At 35.1% G+C, this 19360-nt stretch overlaps 1 protein-coding gene across 1 annotated transcript in view; it reads left to right on the top strand.

The window, feature by feature from the left end:
* The window catches only part of EYS (eyes shut homolog), a 765693-nt gene that overhangs the window by 612386 nt on the left and 133947 nt on the right, over positions 1-19360 (top strand). Inside the window, exons 39-40 of the mRNA XM_072926499.1 lie at positions 5393-5557; positions 14126-14279. Of these exons, the coding sequence (XP_072782600.1) occupies positions 5393-5557; positions 14126-14279 (319 nt within the window). The remainder of the gene's footprint in view (positions 1-5392; positions 5558-14125; positions 14280-19360) is intronic.

Here is a 19360-nt window from a genome sequence, read left to right as displayed (position 1 = left end):
CCAGATCAAACCAGGAGAGCATCTAGCTCAATATCCTGTCTCAGAGAAAAAAACAGTCACTCTTTAAAAAGAATATATAAAACAAAACAACAGAGATTTTTCCCCAAGTGCATCACTTCACCTTCCACCAGTCAGTGAGACTAAGATTTCCTGACCTGTGGTTCCATTATATTTCCTAGTCTGGTGGATTAGTTTCCCTTGTTCTAGTATTGTTCTTAATTTTTCATTATTTTTTTATATACTTTTGACCTACATAATATCTCTTGGCAATAAATTGCCCCAAACATTCTGCAAAAAGTTACGAATAATTTCCTTTTGTTCTGCAAGCCTGTGACCTGATAGTAAAAGTAACTGAGTAATTGAATGCCCTTACCTGCTGTGTTCCAAGACATGGAACTGCCATTTCTTATTCACATTTTGCTCTGCATGTTGAATAGGCCTGTTCTGTTTCTCCATCTGGAAGCAATGCCTTCCCTTTGATCATCCCTATTTCTGTTCTGTATTTCATTGTACCTTTGCTGATGCATGGCTGCCAAATATCTTCTGCTTTGTTTTCCTATTTTTAATGTCTTTTCTTCTATTACTATTCAATTGTATGGCAGTTTCCTTCAATGAAAATGATTTGAGGTCCTACTCTAAGGGTTGCTTATGTGACCCATTGCCCCTAGTGCTTTTCTCTTGAGTCTTCACAATTAAATGTACTGTCTTTCTGCCATTCAAAGGCCCTAGCAGTCTGCAAAGTAAGAGATTAAGTCAGTGATACGATTTCAGACCTCCCAGTTGGCAGCAGAGAGCGTTATTAAAAAGGCACCAGGCTGGCCTGATAGAGGAAGACATGTGCATTTTATTTTGTAAGGATTTTCTGCTTTGTTATATTGGAGTGCAGTTACAGCAGGCAGGAGGCTTTTGTGCATTGAGACAAATGAATGAAAGCAGCAAGGGTAAGATTTATTTTGTTTCATATTTTATTGTCTTGAAACAGCTGAACTCAGCTAATCAATTATTTCATAGGAAATAGTTACTGTATTTCTGTACTGTTGTAGGTGCGTGTGATGCTTTATGAAACACCCAAGTCAGGTTTCATATGTACCAGACATAATCCCTAGGAATTTTCTGAATCATATTTATTTCACTTTGATTTTCTTCACACCATGAACATAAGATAAAAGAATGAATTACTCTAAGGAGGTTAAAATTGGTTGCCTGGGATACTCTGTGAGCATGACATGGATAGAACTGATCATGTGTTCATCAGACCCTTGATATTGCTTCTTAACTGACTTTCTGCCTGCTGGGAGCACCTCCATTCTTGATAGTATGGAAAAGGTTTGCTGCATTGCTTGTAAAAGTTTTTATCACCTGTGCTTCTATTACATTCTCTGAATGATGGAAAAGAAGAACAAGGACAGAATCTGTCCACAGGTTTTAGAGGATGTTTACCACTGTAATTGAAAGATACAAACAGCAAATTCAGAGTTTAATCCCCTGACTAAATATTCTGTCCAGTTCACATCTTTAACATTTCAGCTCAGAACTACTGTACTAATTTGGTTTTGCCTAAAGAAAATCCTTCTGCAGGTTGCCTATCTCTGATGCTTAAGCAACAAGAATGAGAATTGTTCATCTGCCTTCAGATTTAGCTGACATACATGTTTACACCTAAAATACTCAAATCCTGTTATAGCAAATAGAGAGAAATAGGCAGATTTAAGTCATGACTGGGTGAGGATAATCACATCCTAGGATTACCTCTTCACTTTCCTTATTAAAGAGGACCAGGGACATTCAATGAAGTTATCTACCTGGTGGATTGTAGGCAAGCTTAGTCAGATGTTTGGTCTGACTTTCCTATCAGAAGATGAATACATTTCTTCTCTTTCTAGGATTTTGTGATGTTAAAAGTCTTTCTTGGTTCTCACTTGAATAATTTAGTGATGGCTGGTGCAGTTGATGACTCTTAACATCTTCAGGACTGAAAAATGTATTTTTAAAAGAATTTAACAGAAATTAATCAAATTCAGTGCTAAACCAGACTTGGCATAAAAAAAGTAAAAATGCAAAGGAAAAAATAGAGCTAGGAGTGGAAAGAGATTGATTCCATTTTAGTAGCAGTAGAAAAGTATATTCTTCCTATATCCTCCTTATTTTCTGACTAAGACAAAATCAGGTAGGGACATAATAGAAACTTGTCGCTGTTTCTCAATTTTTTCTTCTTGTACTGTTTTATTGTGAAAATTGTAATAAATAATATCCCAGCTAATCCATTTGTTTCAGTAAAATTTGAGTCTTCAGTTAAATTGTTAAAGTATAATTCTTAGCAATATGTATTTATCAGGTAATTCAGACCAAACTCAGTGATCTCTCTTACAAATTTTTTCTCTTGAATTATTTGTAATATTTTTTACCCTTAAAGTGTGAGAAAGTTTCTATTTCTTCCTGTGTCCTAGTTAATTGTTTTGAGAACCCCTTAGGTTGCATGTACTCACTTGGAGGCCATTGCCCCAGTGGAAAAGAGTCCCTTGTGATCATGGACAGAGGTGAAGTGTCAGATAGTGGACCCAGGGTGGAATAAGTAACTACTTCTTCTTGTTAGCCTGTCCTGTGAAATATATTAAATACTAAATTATTTATTGCCAGTAACCATGTTAAAATATGAAGATCTGTAAATATTGCTAGGAAGCAGTACTAAAATACTCTCATAATGTGGTAGAGAATTAGCTCATTGTAGTTCAGCAGATGCCCTTTTTGGATCTGATTCATGGATCCTACCTGAGTGCAGCCATGATCAGTGCTTCATGGGACTTTAATTTCTGCTAATTAAGAGTTCCTAGAATGAGGGAAGTGGAAAAATTTTGTCCAGACTGGCAGCTTTGCCCATAGTGTTCTATCTGTGTACTTTATCACAGACATAGATTTGAGATTCTTAACACACAGATTCAATCTGTTTTCTCCCACTTAAACCCTTCATCCAAGCAGAAGGCTAATCCCTGTGCTCTTGGTGACCTCCTTACTGATGCTGTAGACTTGCAACAGATTGCAACTGTTGTACAGCTTTAGGGCAGAAAATGACTGTTTAGGATCAGCAGGCTAATAGCCTGCACATCATAGGGAAGACGATGTGCTCTGCATCTTGGCATTTCTGGATGGCTTTTTTTGTCAGGCATGCATTTCTTTCTGATGCAGTTGCTGTATTTTCTGTGTCTCTTCTGCTGATTTCTGAGAGGACTTCACAGCACTGATGATGGAAGTCTAGGCTGCTTTGGGCACAGCACTGCAAATGTAGACAGGACTGTTGTAACAGCATCTTTCCTCAGTAGTTTTGTCTATACATCAATGCAAAGACTTCTTTGGATGCAAGGTGCTGGACTTCCTGGAAAGTTTCAAATCTTTAGGGGAGATCCCTCCTTTGAAGGGAGCTATCTTTCCTAAAAGACTAATGAGATTGTCTTTCCTTTCAAGATTGCCCAGATATACCATGATCCCTTCCCCTTCTCATTCTTCTCCCCCTTTACCTAGCTGAAAGAAATTTCACAGATTAATTTTGACTTAGAATATAAATTACGGACAGTTACTCTCCAAGTTGGCTAGCTTTTTTATTAACTACCTAATAAAAGACATTTTAACAGCTTTGTTGCTCAGTGTACCACTATATTGTGAGTACTGAGCTACACTGAGATTTCTAAAGGTACTACGCTTCAGGAATAATAATTAAGGTTGAGTGCACAGAACCTCCCTGTGAAGGATAACAGAATCACCAATTTATTGAGGTTGGAAGGGACCATCATCTTGAGACCATCAAGTCCAACCCCTGCTCAAGCAGAGCAGGATCACCTAGAACAGGTTTCTCACTATCATGCCTAGTCTGGTTTTGAAAATCTCTAAGAACTGAGACCTGACAAACCTATCTGGGTAACCTGTGCCAATGTTTGACCATCCCCACAGTGAAGCAGAGTTTCTATGTGTTCAGGTGTAATTTCTTTGGTTTTGATTTTTACCCATTGCTACCAAGTGCACTGCTGAAAGAAGTTTGGCTCCCTCTTCTCCATCCCCATGTATTTACAGGCAAGTGTTAAAATTCACCTGAGCTTTTTCTTCTGCAGCCTTAGGAGTCCTGCAGCCTTTCCTCATGTGAAAGAGAACGCAGCCCTTAATCCTGTTCGCGGCCCTGCACTACACTGCTAGATCTCCTAGTACTGTTTCCCTTGAAAGTCTGAATTTAATTAGGCAAAAAAACCCTCATAATCATGGAGGTCTGCTTCTGATTTGCAATGCCACTGACCATTTTTTCATCCCATATCTTTTTCCACTTTGCCAACAATCCTGACTTTTCCAGACCTATAATTTAGAAGCATAACTCGTCATTGCTTTCCATCCTGCTTTTCCCCTGCTATCAGGGTATAGGTTTTTTTAATGATTGTCCTTCCACATGTTCTTGTTTATCTAGGCCGTTTCTTTTGTCCTTTTTTCTTAAGTCCAATAAAAACAGCAGAGGATAAAGAGTAGTCAGATTCTCAAACAAACAAAAAATTAATAAAGTGGATACAAATTTAAAAAAAGTAATAGTCACAACTGTGTGTAATCATCACCCACAGATCCATTGTATAATTTTAGTTCATTAAACTAAAAATTTCTTTGCAAAAATATTACCCAAACTCATTTTTCTTGATGCTTATTCCTTATTCATACCCCTGATGATCAGTCTGGGAAATCTTTAAGGTATTTTGCATAAATAGGTTTCTCAAGGCATTGGGAAGACATTCTGCCTAACCTCAATTAGTTTTAGTTTATCTTTTCTTGCATTCATGATACTATTTATTATGTCTAAAGGGTAAAAAAGAAAAAGGAAAACCATAAAGACTAAAGTAATGAATGCAATAAACATTGTAAATGTTAAGTCTTCACACTTAAAAATTTTCTCTTAACAATTATTCATTTCCAGACTAGTGGAAAAATGCATACTTTGCCCATGGTGTTCTCTTTGTAATTTCAAACCCCACAAATTTGAGGATCCTGAAACTGAAGAAAAACTGTGTTTCCCATCTAGAAATAAAAATGAAAACTACTCCACAGAGATGTCATAGGACAAAAGTTCTGTACTGACAAATCTATAAAGAAGAAAATTTATGAGAGCCATTTTAACTTGCATCTTCTAGCAGTAATTCCTCCTATAATGGTCTTTTCACTTCTGGTAATAGGCAGATGCTAGAACTTTTTAATTTTCTGCATATTTGAATGTTTGAAATTAAATAAAGTTATATGCATGCTCAGCAAATAATATAGTTGATGATGCTATTCACAGGTAATAAAAAAATGGATCTTTTTGAAGTGCTTGCATTTTATTACTTTATTTTGTAATAAATTAATAAAATTATATTTTTGTTGTTCATTTCAGACATAGCACTGTTTTTTCCATCCTTCACTGGAAATTCTTATTTGGAGCTACCTTCTCTGACATCTGTATCTGATACCAGGACTGCATCTGGGCAGGAAACAAGCAATCTGACAACTCTGTACTTGACAGTGAAAACAACTGCTCTAAATGGCACAATTCTTTACAGTGAGTACCAGAGATACTTGAAGCTAAGTATCAGTTTTAGCTCCTTCAGGTCCTTATTAACTTTAGTGTACATCAGCTGGCATTTCCTCTTCAACAGCAAAATGAGTCATTAAAATGCAGTAGCAGCCTTTTGGTATTCTAATGCATGCTGCATTATAAAATTTGAAGCATTGTTCCTTGTGTTCCTCTGGAAAGTTCTTTAATTTATGACTCATTGAGCAAAACATAACTTACAAGAGAAAATGCTGCTTCCTGACAAGAAAGAACATAGTAAGCATATGACTTTAGTTGTAAGTTTTACAGCTCTAAAATACAAATGTTGAAGAAGTTTTGAACAACTTATAGAGAAACAACTTCATAGGTGGACTGAGTCTCACTTTTTATAATTGTGATCTTGGTTCCAAATTCTTGATTTATAGAACTATCTTAAGTTCTGTAGTTTTGCCATATTTTGAAGTACTTACTGTGATTTCACACTTCAGAGAATTCTTTTGTGATCCCCAGAGAGTATACTTGCAGACTTGGATGTATGCCTGTTAATACTACATAAAAAAAGTTGCTTCTTGCCAGCATATTTCATTCCTCAATATATGGCATAAACTTCTGAGACAGAAGTACACTTTTCACTAGTCAGCAAGAAAAAATAGACTTCTCTGCCAGTTGAGTATTTCATTATATATTTTATCTTGCAATTTCTTGCAAATGGAAAACATGGAAAGTGAGGTGATTTCTTCCCAAGAAGAGCTAGAAAAATATGGTTATTTGATAGATTTACTTCACAAAGACAAAATCATTATGAGCATTTTCAGTTCACTGCATCTTCCTAGGGTTTGTCTACACAAGAATTCTTGTTGGTATAGTATAAATTATTCTTATTGAATTTTGTTTCATTTATATTATTCTGGTAGTAGTATATGTGAATTCACCTGAATTATGTACATATTTATAAGCCAGGGTTAAAAGTAATATAAGCCTTGTGGCATAATTTAATTATGCCTTTTATTATTATCTGTACTAGATTTTTTTTAGATGTGAAACACTCTAGCCCCAGATTGAAAATTAATGTTTACTTCTTTTCAAAAATAGTATTTTAAATCCTTATATGTTGTATCTGGGCTGTTTCTGCATCTGCCTAAGCTACAGTAGTGCAAAATTTACTAAGAATCATGGGTAAGTGGTGATGTGTCAGTTCTTTACATCAAAATGTTTTATACTTATTAGTTATTTCAATTTCAAGAGGAGTTATTTGCCCTTGAAAAATTAAAGGAAGTTTATTGGAAGTACTTTGAATATACTTGGCATTTAGTGATTCTGTTTGCTTCATCACTGCAAAGTAATTTGGCCCCATCCAAAGTTAATTTTGCATTTTGCTATCTACACATAAGCCCTGAGTAAGCATCTCTGTGAACCAAAAATCTCAGAGAATTTCAAACCAAAAATAAAAAAAAATAAAAAAAGAAAAGGCTCTGGAGACACCACATGCTAGCCTTAAAGTAATATATGGGTTCTTATAAGAAATATGGGGCTAAACATCTTAGCAGGGCCTGTTGAAATAGGACATGGAGTAACATCTTTAAACTAAAAGAGTATAAATGTAGACTAGTTATAAAGAATATTTTACAATGAGGGGAGCAAGGTACTGGAATAGATTGCCTGAGAGGTGGTAGATTCCTCATCCCTGGAATCAACTAATTCAGGTTTGAGAAGACTCTGAGCTGCCTGATTGGGTCAAAGATGTCCAGATGCCCTGCTCATTGCAAGGGATGAACTAGGCAACCCATTCATATGACTCTATGTATTTGCTTTTCTAGATAATGTACTCATTCTGAATCTAACCTAATTAGATATTAAAACCTAATATAACCTGTTCAGCTATTAGTTCATACTGTCTATAAAATTGTTAATATGGTATTTTTCAAGTGTTTGCAGAGATTTTGTTTTAGCAGTATTTGAGGACTTCACATTCTTTAGAATATGTATTTCTGATTCCTGGAATGATAGAATAGCATTAGTGGATAACCATTAAGTTTTTTCTTTCCAGCTACCCATATCTGTGACCTCCATGGACTGTGTCACAGCTTACTTCTTGTCCCTCCAAAAAGGAGGCCAGGATTAGAAGTACGAGTTCAGTTCTCACCCTAGAAATGAGCTGGTGTAGCTCCAGGAACTTGGGATAATTTTTGTATATTTTCACCCTGAAAAACTCACCTTGTCTTCATAGGTTCTCAGTAGCATGTTATACTTGCATTCTCATTCCCTTTGTTACCCTTAAAATGGAATTTTAACTGATTTGCAATATTCCTCTCTTTTAGTGACCAGTAGGGTTTCTATTAAGGTGAGATTTCTATTAAGCTAAATAAATAAATAAGTAAATAAGTAAAACTTGGATCTCTGCCTGGCTGTGGAACACAGACACAGAAAGTAATTCTTGTAGAATTCTGATAAGTCATCCATTACTTTCTGTATCTTATAATCAGAATTCTTATAGAATTCTAATACTGTGTTTAACAATAGATAGATCTTTATATTCCCACTTTATCTCTACCCCTCTTTCTATAGCACCAATTCCTTTTCCTTGTTTTTTGTCTTTTTTTATTCTGTCTCCCTGGTAATTAGATTCCTTTCCAAATATTACAAATGTTTGTTATGATGGTTCAGATAAATATTCTTCTTTAGTTTTACATGAATGTAAAATAAAATATTATATAAATTTGTAAATAAAAATCTCTCCAGTGTTTTATGAATGAACTCTGTGTGCCTATACAGATAATTGAGAATGTTTCAATTACTTCTGTACACAGGCACAAAGCTTTTCTGTCAGATAAATATCCTTTGTGAATTCCCTCATATGTTTTCTCTGTATTTTCTTAATTCGCATTTTTTCTCCCTGCTCTTTCATTTTCACTTCTAACTACTACAAAAGAGAAGCTGCTGCTGTCAGCTCTTCTGCTTTTAATAGTAATACGACCCATGCCTTTACTGCTGCTTTTTAGAAGCTGTCTTACCATCCAACATCTGAGGAATGAACCATCAGCAGAAAGCCAACTTGAGGCTATTGCACTCACTAGGTACGAGAACCACACACTTCTAAGGGTTAATGTTCCCAACATTTTCAGATTCTGTTAATTTATGCATATTAGCAATGGTTTCATAATTGTGAAACCATTTCACATAATTTCACACACTTATAAAGCAAAAACCTTTCTATTTGTCAAAATAACTTTTTTAAATAGAAAGATTACTACAGTGATCTGCTTCTTTCACATGTACTTTGCTAGAAAATTGTTACATATTTTTGATTTTTTTTTAAATTAATCCACCTTCAGATTACACATTTTATAAAAACACCTGTTTTTACCAGGTGGTGGTGAGGGTACATCTGTTTTCTGGCAGATAATTAGTAAACATTTAATTACAGGGAGAAATCTCACACAAGATGCTGCTGATACACAAATGAATTTGAATCAGAAAGTATGCATAAGAACATTATTTATGTCCAAATCATAACGATAATATAAAAGGATTGAAACTTGCATCTGTCTTTACGTAGTACATTAGCCAGTGAAGAACAAAAAAGATCTGTGCCTTCTGCACATTTTCATGTCCACGTGCCTTAAAATAAATGGAACAGACCACTGAAAATATCAATGCATTAATTTAATACCTTTTAGCAGTTAGTGCAATTATATATATGCAAATATATATAAGATACATAAAATAAATATAGAGAATACAGCAAATAAGCTTGCTTATAGGCAAATCAACAGGCATAATATGGGAATCATTACAAGTGTGAGGCATGTCACTTTAGCAAATCATACCATACCATTGTTAAAAAAATTCCTATTTGATGCTTTTATCAGCAAGAATTTTATCAATGGTTGCTTAAAATTAACCAGTACTAAGGACTTGTACAGGCTTCCAAAAAAAGGTTTTCTGTTAAAAAAATGGGTAAAGAGATAGGATGTCATAGAAGCCTATGTGTGATTTATAGAAAATTACTATACATACGTCTGTCTTAAATAAAAGTAAAATGTATTTCCATTCTTAATAATGATGTTTTCCATAATTATTTCTGTATGTTTTCAAGAAAAATCTGAATTTTAGCAGTAAATGGACTAAAACTGTCTGGAATTTTTGCACTTACCTTATGTCTAAATTGTTGATAGAATGTGACAATTTCATTTGTGCCAATAAAGATTATCAATCATTTGAGAAGATTTATTTGTTGACTACAGAATGCATTCATAAAATTTCTATTCTACTCCTTAATTATTATATTTGTTTGCATGATTAAATTTCATCAACATGTCAAAGCAAATCATGATATTTAGCGACAAAGCAAAATAAATTGCTAGTGATCATAAAAACCTGATATAGTTGTAAAGTTTTACTCCATCATTTTCACTTTTAAGAGAGTCAGCATAATGCTGCTCACAATACCTTCAAGGGTAGATTTTTTAGCATCTGCTATATATGGTAGCCTATAACGTCTGACAATTGGATTTCAGATATCACAGCCTATGTTTATAGCATTCCTTAAGGACAACGCCTCCCTTTTCATAAGCTGGGCTCATAAATTATTTCCTTTGCTCTCAGAAGCTCTGTTCCCCATACCCTATAGAAACTAAATAGAGGCTGTTCGGACATTTCAGTTGTAGTCTCTTTGTCTCTTATTTCAGCTGGCATTTTCAAATAGAGCATTTCACAGTGTCCTTCCTATGTGTCAAAATTTATTTTCTTTCTGTCATGGTTTGACGCTGGCACAATGCCAGCGCCCCATGAAAATACAATTTACCAATCAAATGCTGTGAAATGTGATCAAGGACAGAGCAAAGCAGGCCAAACTTAATAACAAAGGAAAAAACTTTATTACACTACTACTACTACTACTATAAAAGGAAAAGAAAGGAAAGAAAAAAAAAAAAACCACAAAATTCGAAATGAAAACCTTCCAAAACATTTCTCCTCCCTCCACCCAACTCCACCAAACCCCAGCGAGACCCATTTGGATCCTTAATCAAGTTTTCACCCTTCAATATAATCAATACTAAGTCCATCGGGGAAGAGAGGAGTCCCCCTTGCAACCATAGACCCCCAGGAAACACAACTGCCACCTTTTGTGTTTCCAATGTCACACGTGGCACCGCCCAGACCGGCCAATGTGACACTCTCCTCTCCATGTCCCAGTGCTCTCACCACCGGGCATGGACAGAGACTGCTTATAGGGCCCCTTTAAGGATGCTTTGCCAAGGACCACCAGGAACAACAGTCCAGTATCACAATTTGGGACTAGAGTCCCCCCCATTTTCCCCTGGGGCCGAGGGTCCAAAAGACAGAGATCGCCTTCTCTTCTTCCTGAAGATGGAGGGCATCCTCACACCCTCCTCAGCTCTCTCTCTGTCCACTCCAAAACTGGTAGTTGCTGCAGAAGGTCTCTTGGTTCACCAATGCATCCCCCTAAAATGTAGTCCCTCTTGAAAGAAAGAGTGGTTCAGTCTATGGTAAACAAGCAGAGTCCAGCCAAAAAGCCACTCTATCATCTGCCCCCAACCTTCTTCTCTAAACATCTGAGGTTTCAAGCTGTCTCTCTTTTCTTCAAATTCAGGAGGAGTAATATTTCATAAAGCCTTCATTTCTCAGGAAGGGTTAAAAGTCCCAACTCCCAAGGATGGCTCGCTGCCCAGGCTCCAGCTCCCACAGCCCGGCTGGGCACCTTGCGGCCCCCCCGCTCTTCTCCTTCCCTGCGGCGAACTGCCGATAAAACCACCGAGTCTCTTTTTTTCTCTCTTGGGAGAGAGAGAGACTCTGGGGGGGGAAACGGAGACATCCCAGATTTCTCCACCCTTCCATCTGCAGGAGCTGACCCAGCCGGTTCCGATCCTTTACCTCCTGGCCTACCTCTGCAGGCCGCATGGCTCCCCTCCCCCACCCAGCCCGGGCTGGGCAGGGGAGAGGTCCGTCCCATGCGGTGACCGGAACCAAAGAAGGACGAGTCCTCCTGGGAATTCCACTTTTAACCCCTCTGTGTTCTCAGAGGCGTGTCCACCTTCAATTGGTCACCCCAAGTGTCAGTATCTAAACCTGACCCCTGACTGGATGAACCTCTTCCTTCTAAAAAATTCTCTTCCCGTGTCAAACCATGACACTTTCTTAATAAAGCTTATCCCATATTTTAATGGGACTTCACATTTTAGATAGGCAATCATTTAAGCTCAATGGCCATTTGCTTGTTGTCATACTGATGTACAAAAATAACCTTTCAGCTAATAGTTTTCTGTGAAAGGATGATTGTTAAGATTCTTTAGCCAGAACCCCTCACATAATCTCTAGTAAGGTCAAGATGATTTACCCCTAATATCCAACAAGGTTTTTAACTCAGATATTTCCTGATCTCTGTCTCTTCCCAGAACCTGTCTGTTTTGCTTATAACTGGAGCTTTTCCTATGAAGGTAACTTCCATCATATGCACTAGGTGGCATATGCTCTTTCATTGTGCCAGAACAAAATTCTCCAACTCCTCATGTTCACTGTAGAAAGATTTAAAGGGCTGTCCTTTCAAAGGATATCATACCACCTAGCAAATAATGTGAAAAATACTGTTAGTCACCTGTAAGTGTGACTTAAAAGTGCTCCCTAGACTGAAGTTCAAGCAGCAACACTCACTGAAGTTTCAAGAAGTAATGCTGCCTTTGAGAGAGCTGTCCCAGATTTTTTACTTTACTGGTAATAATGAGGACCTTCTTCCCAGTTTTTACTAGTGGGCAATGTGAATAGACAGGCAAAGTCACTGGGAGAAGGGAAACAAGCTGTTCATCTGTAACTTCACTTTTTCAAGACACATTATATACATGCACATATGCATCCACTTCATTCTCTCTGAATCAATGTGACTTAAAGATCTACTTACTGGTAAAAATTGGAAATGCCAGGAATGGCATGTGCAGGGAGGGGAGAAGACTAGGAAACAAATAGCACATTATGTGTATATATCAGTCATATGATGGTTAAAAAATCAGTGCAATAGTGCAGTATATTTTGAAAGAGAATTTTCAGACTATTGTAGAAGGAAATTGTAAAAGCCAAAGGCATGAAATCCAGTCAAATTAAAATAGCTTTGCAGTTAATTAGGTATTCAGAATACAAAATATGTCTAAGTATAAAAGACTTCAGTAGGTCATCAGGATTTGTAACAGGCTGAAAAAATGCAATGTTGGCTAGAAAGCTGCTCTAAAGGAGGGAGTTTACATTGTGAACTGTTTCTGCTAGGAACTATACAAAAGGAAATGATCAGGCAGTAGCAAGCACTTTTGTCTCTGACCTGAAAGATAATTTCTTGTGATTTTTGTCCTCCAAAATAAAGTTGATTATCTTGTTTTTACAAATTAGTATGTTTTCTAAATCCCAATAATGCCCTCATTCTTTTTACCTTTCTGAATAAAAATAATAAAGGATGCTCTGACCTCTGCCCCCCTGCAGCAGCTCCAGGCCTGGGAGCTCCTCCCCAGCAGCTCCTAACCAGCCCAGATCCCAGCCCTTCTGACCCACTCCTGCTCTTGGTTCATGGGCAGACTCACTCAAGGCTCAGACCCAAACCCAGGCGCTCCACAACTGAGGGTTCCCCAAATGCTAGCATGAGATTTCTACCTGTCTAATACCCATGCCAGCAGGGTCTCCATAGGCAGTAGTACATCAAACAATACATGCGGTATATTTTCATTTTCATGGCCCAGTTAGTGAGTCTTTTTTACTTCAGTTAAACATAGTAAAATACAGTGAAAAAATATTAACATTTTAACTGTTTGTCTTAAAGGTGAATAAAAATTGCAAACAGGAACTGTCTTGCCTTTTACAAAAAGTAAATACAGTTAAATTCAAATGGCAAATTCACCCAATGGCATTTGAAACTGTAGGTGTCAGTCCTTTTTTTGTAGAAGAGCCATGCATCAGACATCACTTAAATATAAATATTTTTATGTCATTTTTGCAATGTATAATATACTATTTAATGGAAGTGAACTTAAACATATTTTTATTCATATTTGTAAGAGTGCAAGTAACAGTATGTTTGATGTTTTATAAATAATTTTTCTACTCTTCAAGTCTGAAATACATCATTTCTTGGGAAAAGTGAATTTTTCATAATCATTAAATCTATTATAACAGCTGTCCTCTTATAATTTTTGTTTTCTATAACTCATTTGAAAAGTTGAATGACTGGTATTTTTGTTTTTTATTGTCACTTTTGTTGTCTTAATGGTACTGGATATAGAGAGAAGTTCAATTAATGTAAGATGTCTGTAAGATCGAAGCCAATGCAGTGGTATTAAGTAAATTTTGGCTTTTAGTTATTTTCTTTTACTTTTAATTGTTATCAGCTAAATACAGAGATTTACAGTCTGTTTTTTTTTTTCTCACAGTCACTCAAGAAGAGTCCTTTATACAGACAGAAGAGTCCTCAAGGTCACATAGGCATTGTGTCTGATGATGGCATTCCAGTCATGTGATATCGTTCTGTGAGGTCCTACACTTTCAAAAGTGTGACTATCTCCATTTTTGTTTTCAAAGCTGGTGAAAGAAATTTTGGAGAGCAGTTTCTTCACTTGTATCTTGTGGAGGGAAGACCAACAGTTCGATTAGGCTGTGGAAGCTCTCAGAACATTCTGACTGTATCCCTGAACCAATCTGTCAGCACGGGTACGCTCGTCCCTATCACAATAAGGTAAGAACTTACCACTGGGTTACAATAAAGTTTTAGTCATCTATATTGAGCAATAAAATGTGATTTCACATTTTTTTTTTCTTTTTTTTTTTTTTTTTTTTTTTGACAATAAAAAGGCAAGTCAATTTGGAAAGCAAATTTGGAAACCTTTTTCATGATGTAGTCTCCTTGATTGAAAATATGTTTTAGTTCACACAGATTAGTTCAGTCCTTTGGATGACTTATAAATAATTCAAAATCTTCAAAGTCCAGATACGTTTACAGATACAGATTAGGTCAGTTGGAGAACCAAAACCGTTTAAATCTAATTTTTGAAATTAAAAATGGGGGTCTCATATTTTATGCTTATTAATTAACATGCAGAATAAATTAGATTTTTCATCACATTTTAGTGCTAAAGACTAATCTATTGTTTGAGATAAATTAAAAATGGGCATGCTAACAACATCTTGCATTACAGGGTGGACTTAGTGATTTCAAAAGCCTTAGCCAAACAATTATGATTCTAAAAGTTGTCATGTCTACATTTTTCACTGTACTATCAGAGTTATACAAGAGTGGCTAATCACTACTGTCATTTTTCATCTTGTACAAATGATAGTTCTCAAAATGATTCATTTATCATTTTGAGATGGGTATTGGTATCATGCTTTGGTAATGAATTAACTCTTTTCAAGTCATGTAATTTCATATGTGCAAGCTAGGTATGAACTAAAACAGAAATAATATAGGGTTTTTTGTTATATTTATATTAGTAAGGTTAAATAATGGTAAAGTAGTCAATCTTTACTTCAGAAATGTTTAGAAATAATTCTGGCCCATATAAAATATCAAATTACAGGGATTAAGATATTGTAATTTTTTACATAGTTTAAGTGTTATTAAGTATTAATTGCTGCACCTGAACTGTAAACATTTGTGATGTGAGGGAATGTAATGCACAAATTATTAAATTAAAGGAAGACTTAGGTGGGGCTATTTTTGCTGTTAGAGGACGGTATGTGAAGGAGACTGCTGCAAAAGTTATCATGAAACATTCATGTCAGACTTCTCAAAATTGCCTTTTACTATCCAAAACGGAAAATCAAAGCAAAATCTGAATATTTTTGTGTTTTTCTTCTGAGCTGTTTCTCTGTGATATAAATGTTGATAAATTCTGAAATGACAGAGGTTTGTTGATCTCATTATATAGAATAGATTGATATGGGGAGAAGAGAATGTTCAGTGTATTTTGTTAGATTGTATGCTTAACCCATAAGTTTTACCACTTCTTTTAGAAACAAACTTGTTAGAATATAAATCCTCTTTTCAATATACAGAAAGCTAATAGGAGCTGTTTTGAAACTGTTTTGTTTCTATATTCTATTTCTTGTCAGCTATGGATCTCCGCATTATTTTTTTCTACATTTAAAACAGGGATTTTTTCCTTTTATGCTTAGCATTAACATCTAGTATTAATGGAGCAAAGTCACATAGCATACATTCAAATCTTATTAGTTGGCAGTGTATTTATTTTTTGAATTTTGTACAGATTGTAAAAGTGTATAAAATTTACAAAGAAAATTATGTCACTTCCCCTCCTTTATAACTAGCAGATGAAGAGGGGTTTTTTTCTCAGAATATACTTGATAGATTTATACAGCTCAATACTAATAAACGATTCTAAGTTTGTTTTTTTCATCCCAGAGATTTCTCTTGTGTAAGACATTGGTCAGATAATTGTCTGCACTAGAGACATCAGTTGTGGTAGCATTGTCTTTGCTTCATACATTTAAGCCATTGAAATGCTGTACAGATTTCTAAGCCTAATAATATCTTAGCAACAAATGCAGCTAAATGGCAATTAAAAATTGGTTCTAGGTATAGAGTTCAAGTTTACACTGAAACATTTATTTCCTTCTTTTTCTACCTTAATATTAACACCTCTGTATTTATGGCCTCATTCTTCTTCTTGTTACACTAAAAAATACTGTCAGTTCAATTTACACATTTCCTTTGTTTACTAGAATTTTATACTGCTATCTTTGAAACGGTGTCATACTAAATAACTTGCAAGGTGTGATTGTAAACTGTGACTAGCAGGGATTTACATGAATTTGAGTTTATGGGCTTGGCCTTCAAAATGACTTGTGATTATTCTTGTGAGCCCTTCTAAAATGTAGAGAGAGCAGTATATCCTTCACCAAGCAGCAATAAAATTGTAATCCTTCAGCAGTCATCCTTAACCTCTGTCAAAGGAAAAAGCAAACTTGACAAGGCAGTTGTAGCCTCCCAAGCTCTTGTATCATAAGATATAAAATATGAATCCATGACAAACTGTTGATTTGTGTTCTCAGAGGCTGTTGGAGATAGATAATTCTATCTGTACGCTTTACCTGCAAAACTGTGGTTGGTTGGTTGTTTTTTTTTTCCTGTAATACAGGAAAAGTGTCAAATAGAAGAATACATGACCATTTTTTGTTACTGTTCCAAAGCTATCCAACAGGGGAACATACATTTGCTACATTTGACTTTGAATTAGTTTGGAAGATCATATTTGACAATTTTTCCGGTTTTGGATGCAACTACGACTGCAGTGGTTAAACACCACAACTAACACATTCAATAACATCTATAGAAACAGACTAACAGACTTTCTCCTTTTTGAACTTATTCTTTTTAATCCAGATGTGCAAGAAACTAATACATTCCCATAGTTTAGAGCTATTGCTTTCTTTTAACTGTATGATTAGTTTCCTTAGATATGGCCATTTTCTCAAACCATATGAAGATTAAATGAGTTTTAAATGTTCAGTCGTTGTCTTTATGATACTTGTGAAATGGCAGCTTTATAGAAGAAAGTCAATAAAGCTCTGATTGCTTACTTTTTTGCCTTGCATAAAGAAAATAGAAACCTGTTTCAATGCAGTTTAATTTGTGTTTCTATTTCTGTTTATTTTAGGATGATTTGATTACTGGTTTGAAAATGTGCATTCATTTGGGTGTAGTTTTTTGTGATTTCATAATTGAGAAAGTATTGTTTTTTTCAGTTAAAGCTTTGAGTACATACTTTAAATGTAGTTTGGATTGGTTTTATGGATTTGTTCTTTAAAGTTATTCAAAGAACATTAATCCAAACACATTTCATTCCATGAGTAGGTTCTGAAATGCATTTGCCTGATGTAAAATTTGCTTTGTGGTTACAGTGATATTACTGTCATGGGGGCAAATGATGTCTCTACAATTCAGTGGTTGAAGGAAGGTGAATTTAGCAAAGAGATTGAAATACTCAGGTCATCAGGATTTTGATTTATCTAGATAGTAAGGTGGGTTGTCACATTTAGAATATGAGTACTGATTTTTTTAGACATCTTAGATTTTTGTCTCCAAACGATATTTTTGTTTGTTCTGCACAGTGATGTGATACAGAGGGTCATTTTCCATTTAGGACATTCCAAGCCAGCATTAATTAAAATCTTCCCTGTATGTGACAACATTACTCTTCCGTCTTATTTACCTGCAGAACTTTCAGAATTTTTCTCTGGAATTTAATGGACATAGTGCTCATCACCACAAAACTATATCATGGTATTATGTACATTTACATTTCATGTATCTTCCAAGTGAACATATTGAAAGTAGTTGTTTCCAGTTTTCTGTCACACTTTAATCAGTAGTATGGATGTGAGCATTTACTCATGGCTGAGAAAGGCACCTTTAGCTGTCCTTAAAAGAGTTTATTTGTTAAATACATTATCTAGCTAATTTGGCCAACTCTCACCTAGACTATGCAGTGGTACAGAAGCTGCTGAAGTTTATTATTTGGTCTTCCAGCTTCAAAAGCAGACGGCACATTCTGAGCTGTGAAAGTCCTCAGCATGTTTTTGTATCTCCACATGGAAACTTTGGCCAGGTGTAATATACTAAGTACTAGTTACATGATTATATTATCAGTGTCCATGACTTTACCTACACTTCTACATCCTCCCTTTCCACAGAAGAAGAAAATCATTGCTTGAATTATTCTACAATTTTTTTGATGCAAGTGCATTCTGAAAATGTGTTTCTAAAAAAATATGTAAATCACAATCCATAGAATATGTTATCTCATTTTTAGTCCTGGTGTTTACCTATTTAATTCCATTATTTCAGAGATATATATTTTTTCATACTAGTACATCTTTTTATTGTTATTTACAGGTGTTGGGTATCCTGCATAGTGTGAAAATATTACTTAAAATTAAATTAAATCAGGAAACAAAAAAACCCACAAACTTAATCATCTGATGTCTTGCTAATGCTTCCAACACTACCAATTACCTAGAAATATAGGATATTTCTTTGATTATTTGAAAACATCTGAGCAGCAGGTTTTGTACCTCAACAAGTACATGGTGTAGCCTAGGTTTCATATATGCCATCCTGATTTCCAGCATAATCAATTATGTGATGAATGAGAAATGGAAAGGTGATTTGGTAAATGACAGCTACATGCAATATTATTGTCATCCTATCACACCTCATCTTTTGAAAATTATTTGAAGACTAACAGTGAAAGTAGTCTGGGATAGATTTAGGAATTTTTATTTTATTATATGAATTTATACAATTGTTAAGGAAAAAACATTTAGATATGGTTTTAAAAAGGAATATTTTATATAGTCTATATCTTAATTTTGAATTTTAAGTCAGCATGTAGATGAATTGTACCCATGTTTTGTTGTACAGAACTGGAAATGCTGTAGGATATTAATTACACTTAATAAATTTTGAAGAAAATTCATTATTACTTCTAGAAGCACATATATACAACTGCATGAATTTAAGTTTACTACATTTTCTATAGAAATTGAAAATGTCATTAAAATCATCATATTTGCCACTATAAGGTAGGAATGCTTTTGCCCTGTAAACATATGTATTGTTTGTTCTCTGAAAGCCTTAATCCAAATTTCATTAATCACGCTGTTACAGTTTTACACAAGTAATTTCTACATCTATTCAGTCTTAAAAATAGTCCCATAAGAGATGCATTAAATCAAACTAATTAATACAAATTCTTGTATATGAAATTAAAATTTAAAACAAAAATTTGGAACATT

Source organism: Taeniopygia guttata, chromosome 3 (genome assembly GCF_048771995.1).
Source record: "Taeniopygia guttata chromosome 3, bTaeGut7.mat, whole genome shotgun sequence".
Lineage (NCBI taxonomy): Eukaryota > Metazoa > Chordata > Aves > Passeriformes > Estrildidae > Taeniopygia > Taeniopygia guttata.
The sequence above is the reverse complement of the archived record's forward strand: the minus strand, read 5'-3'. Positions and strand labels throughout refer to the sequence as shown.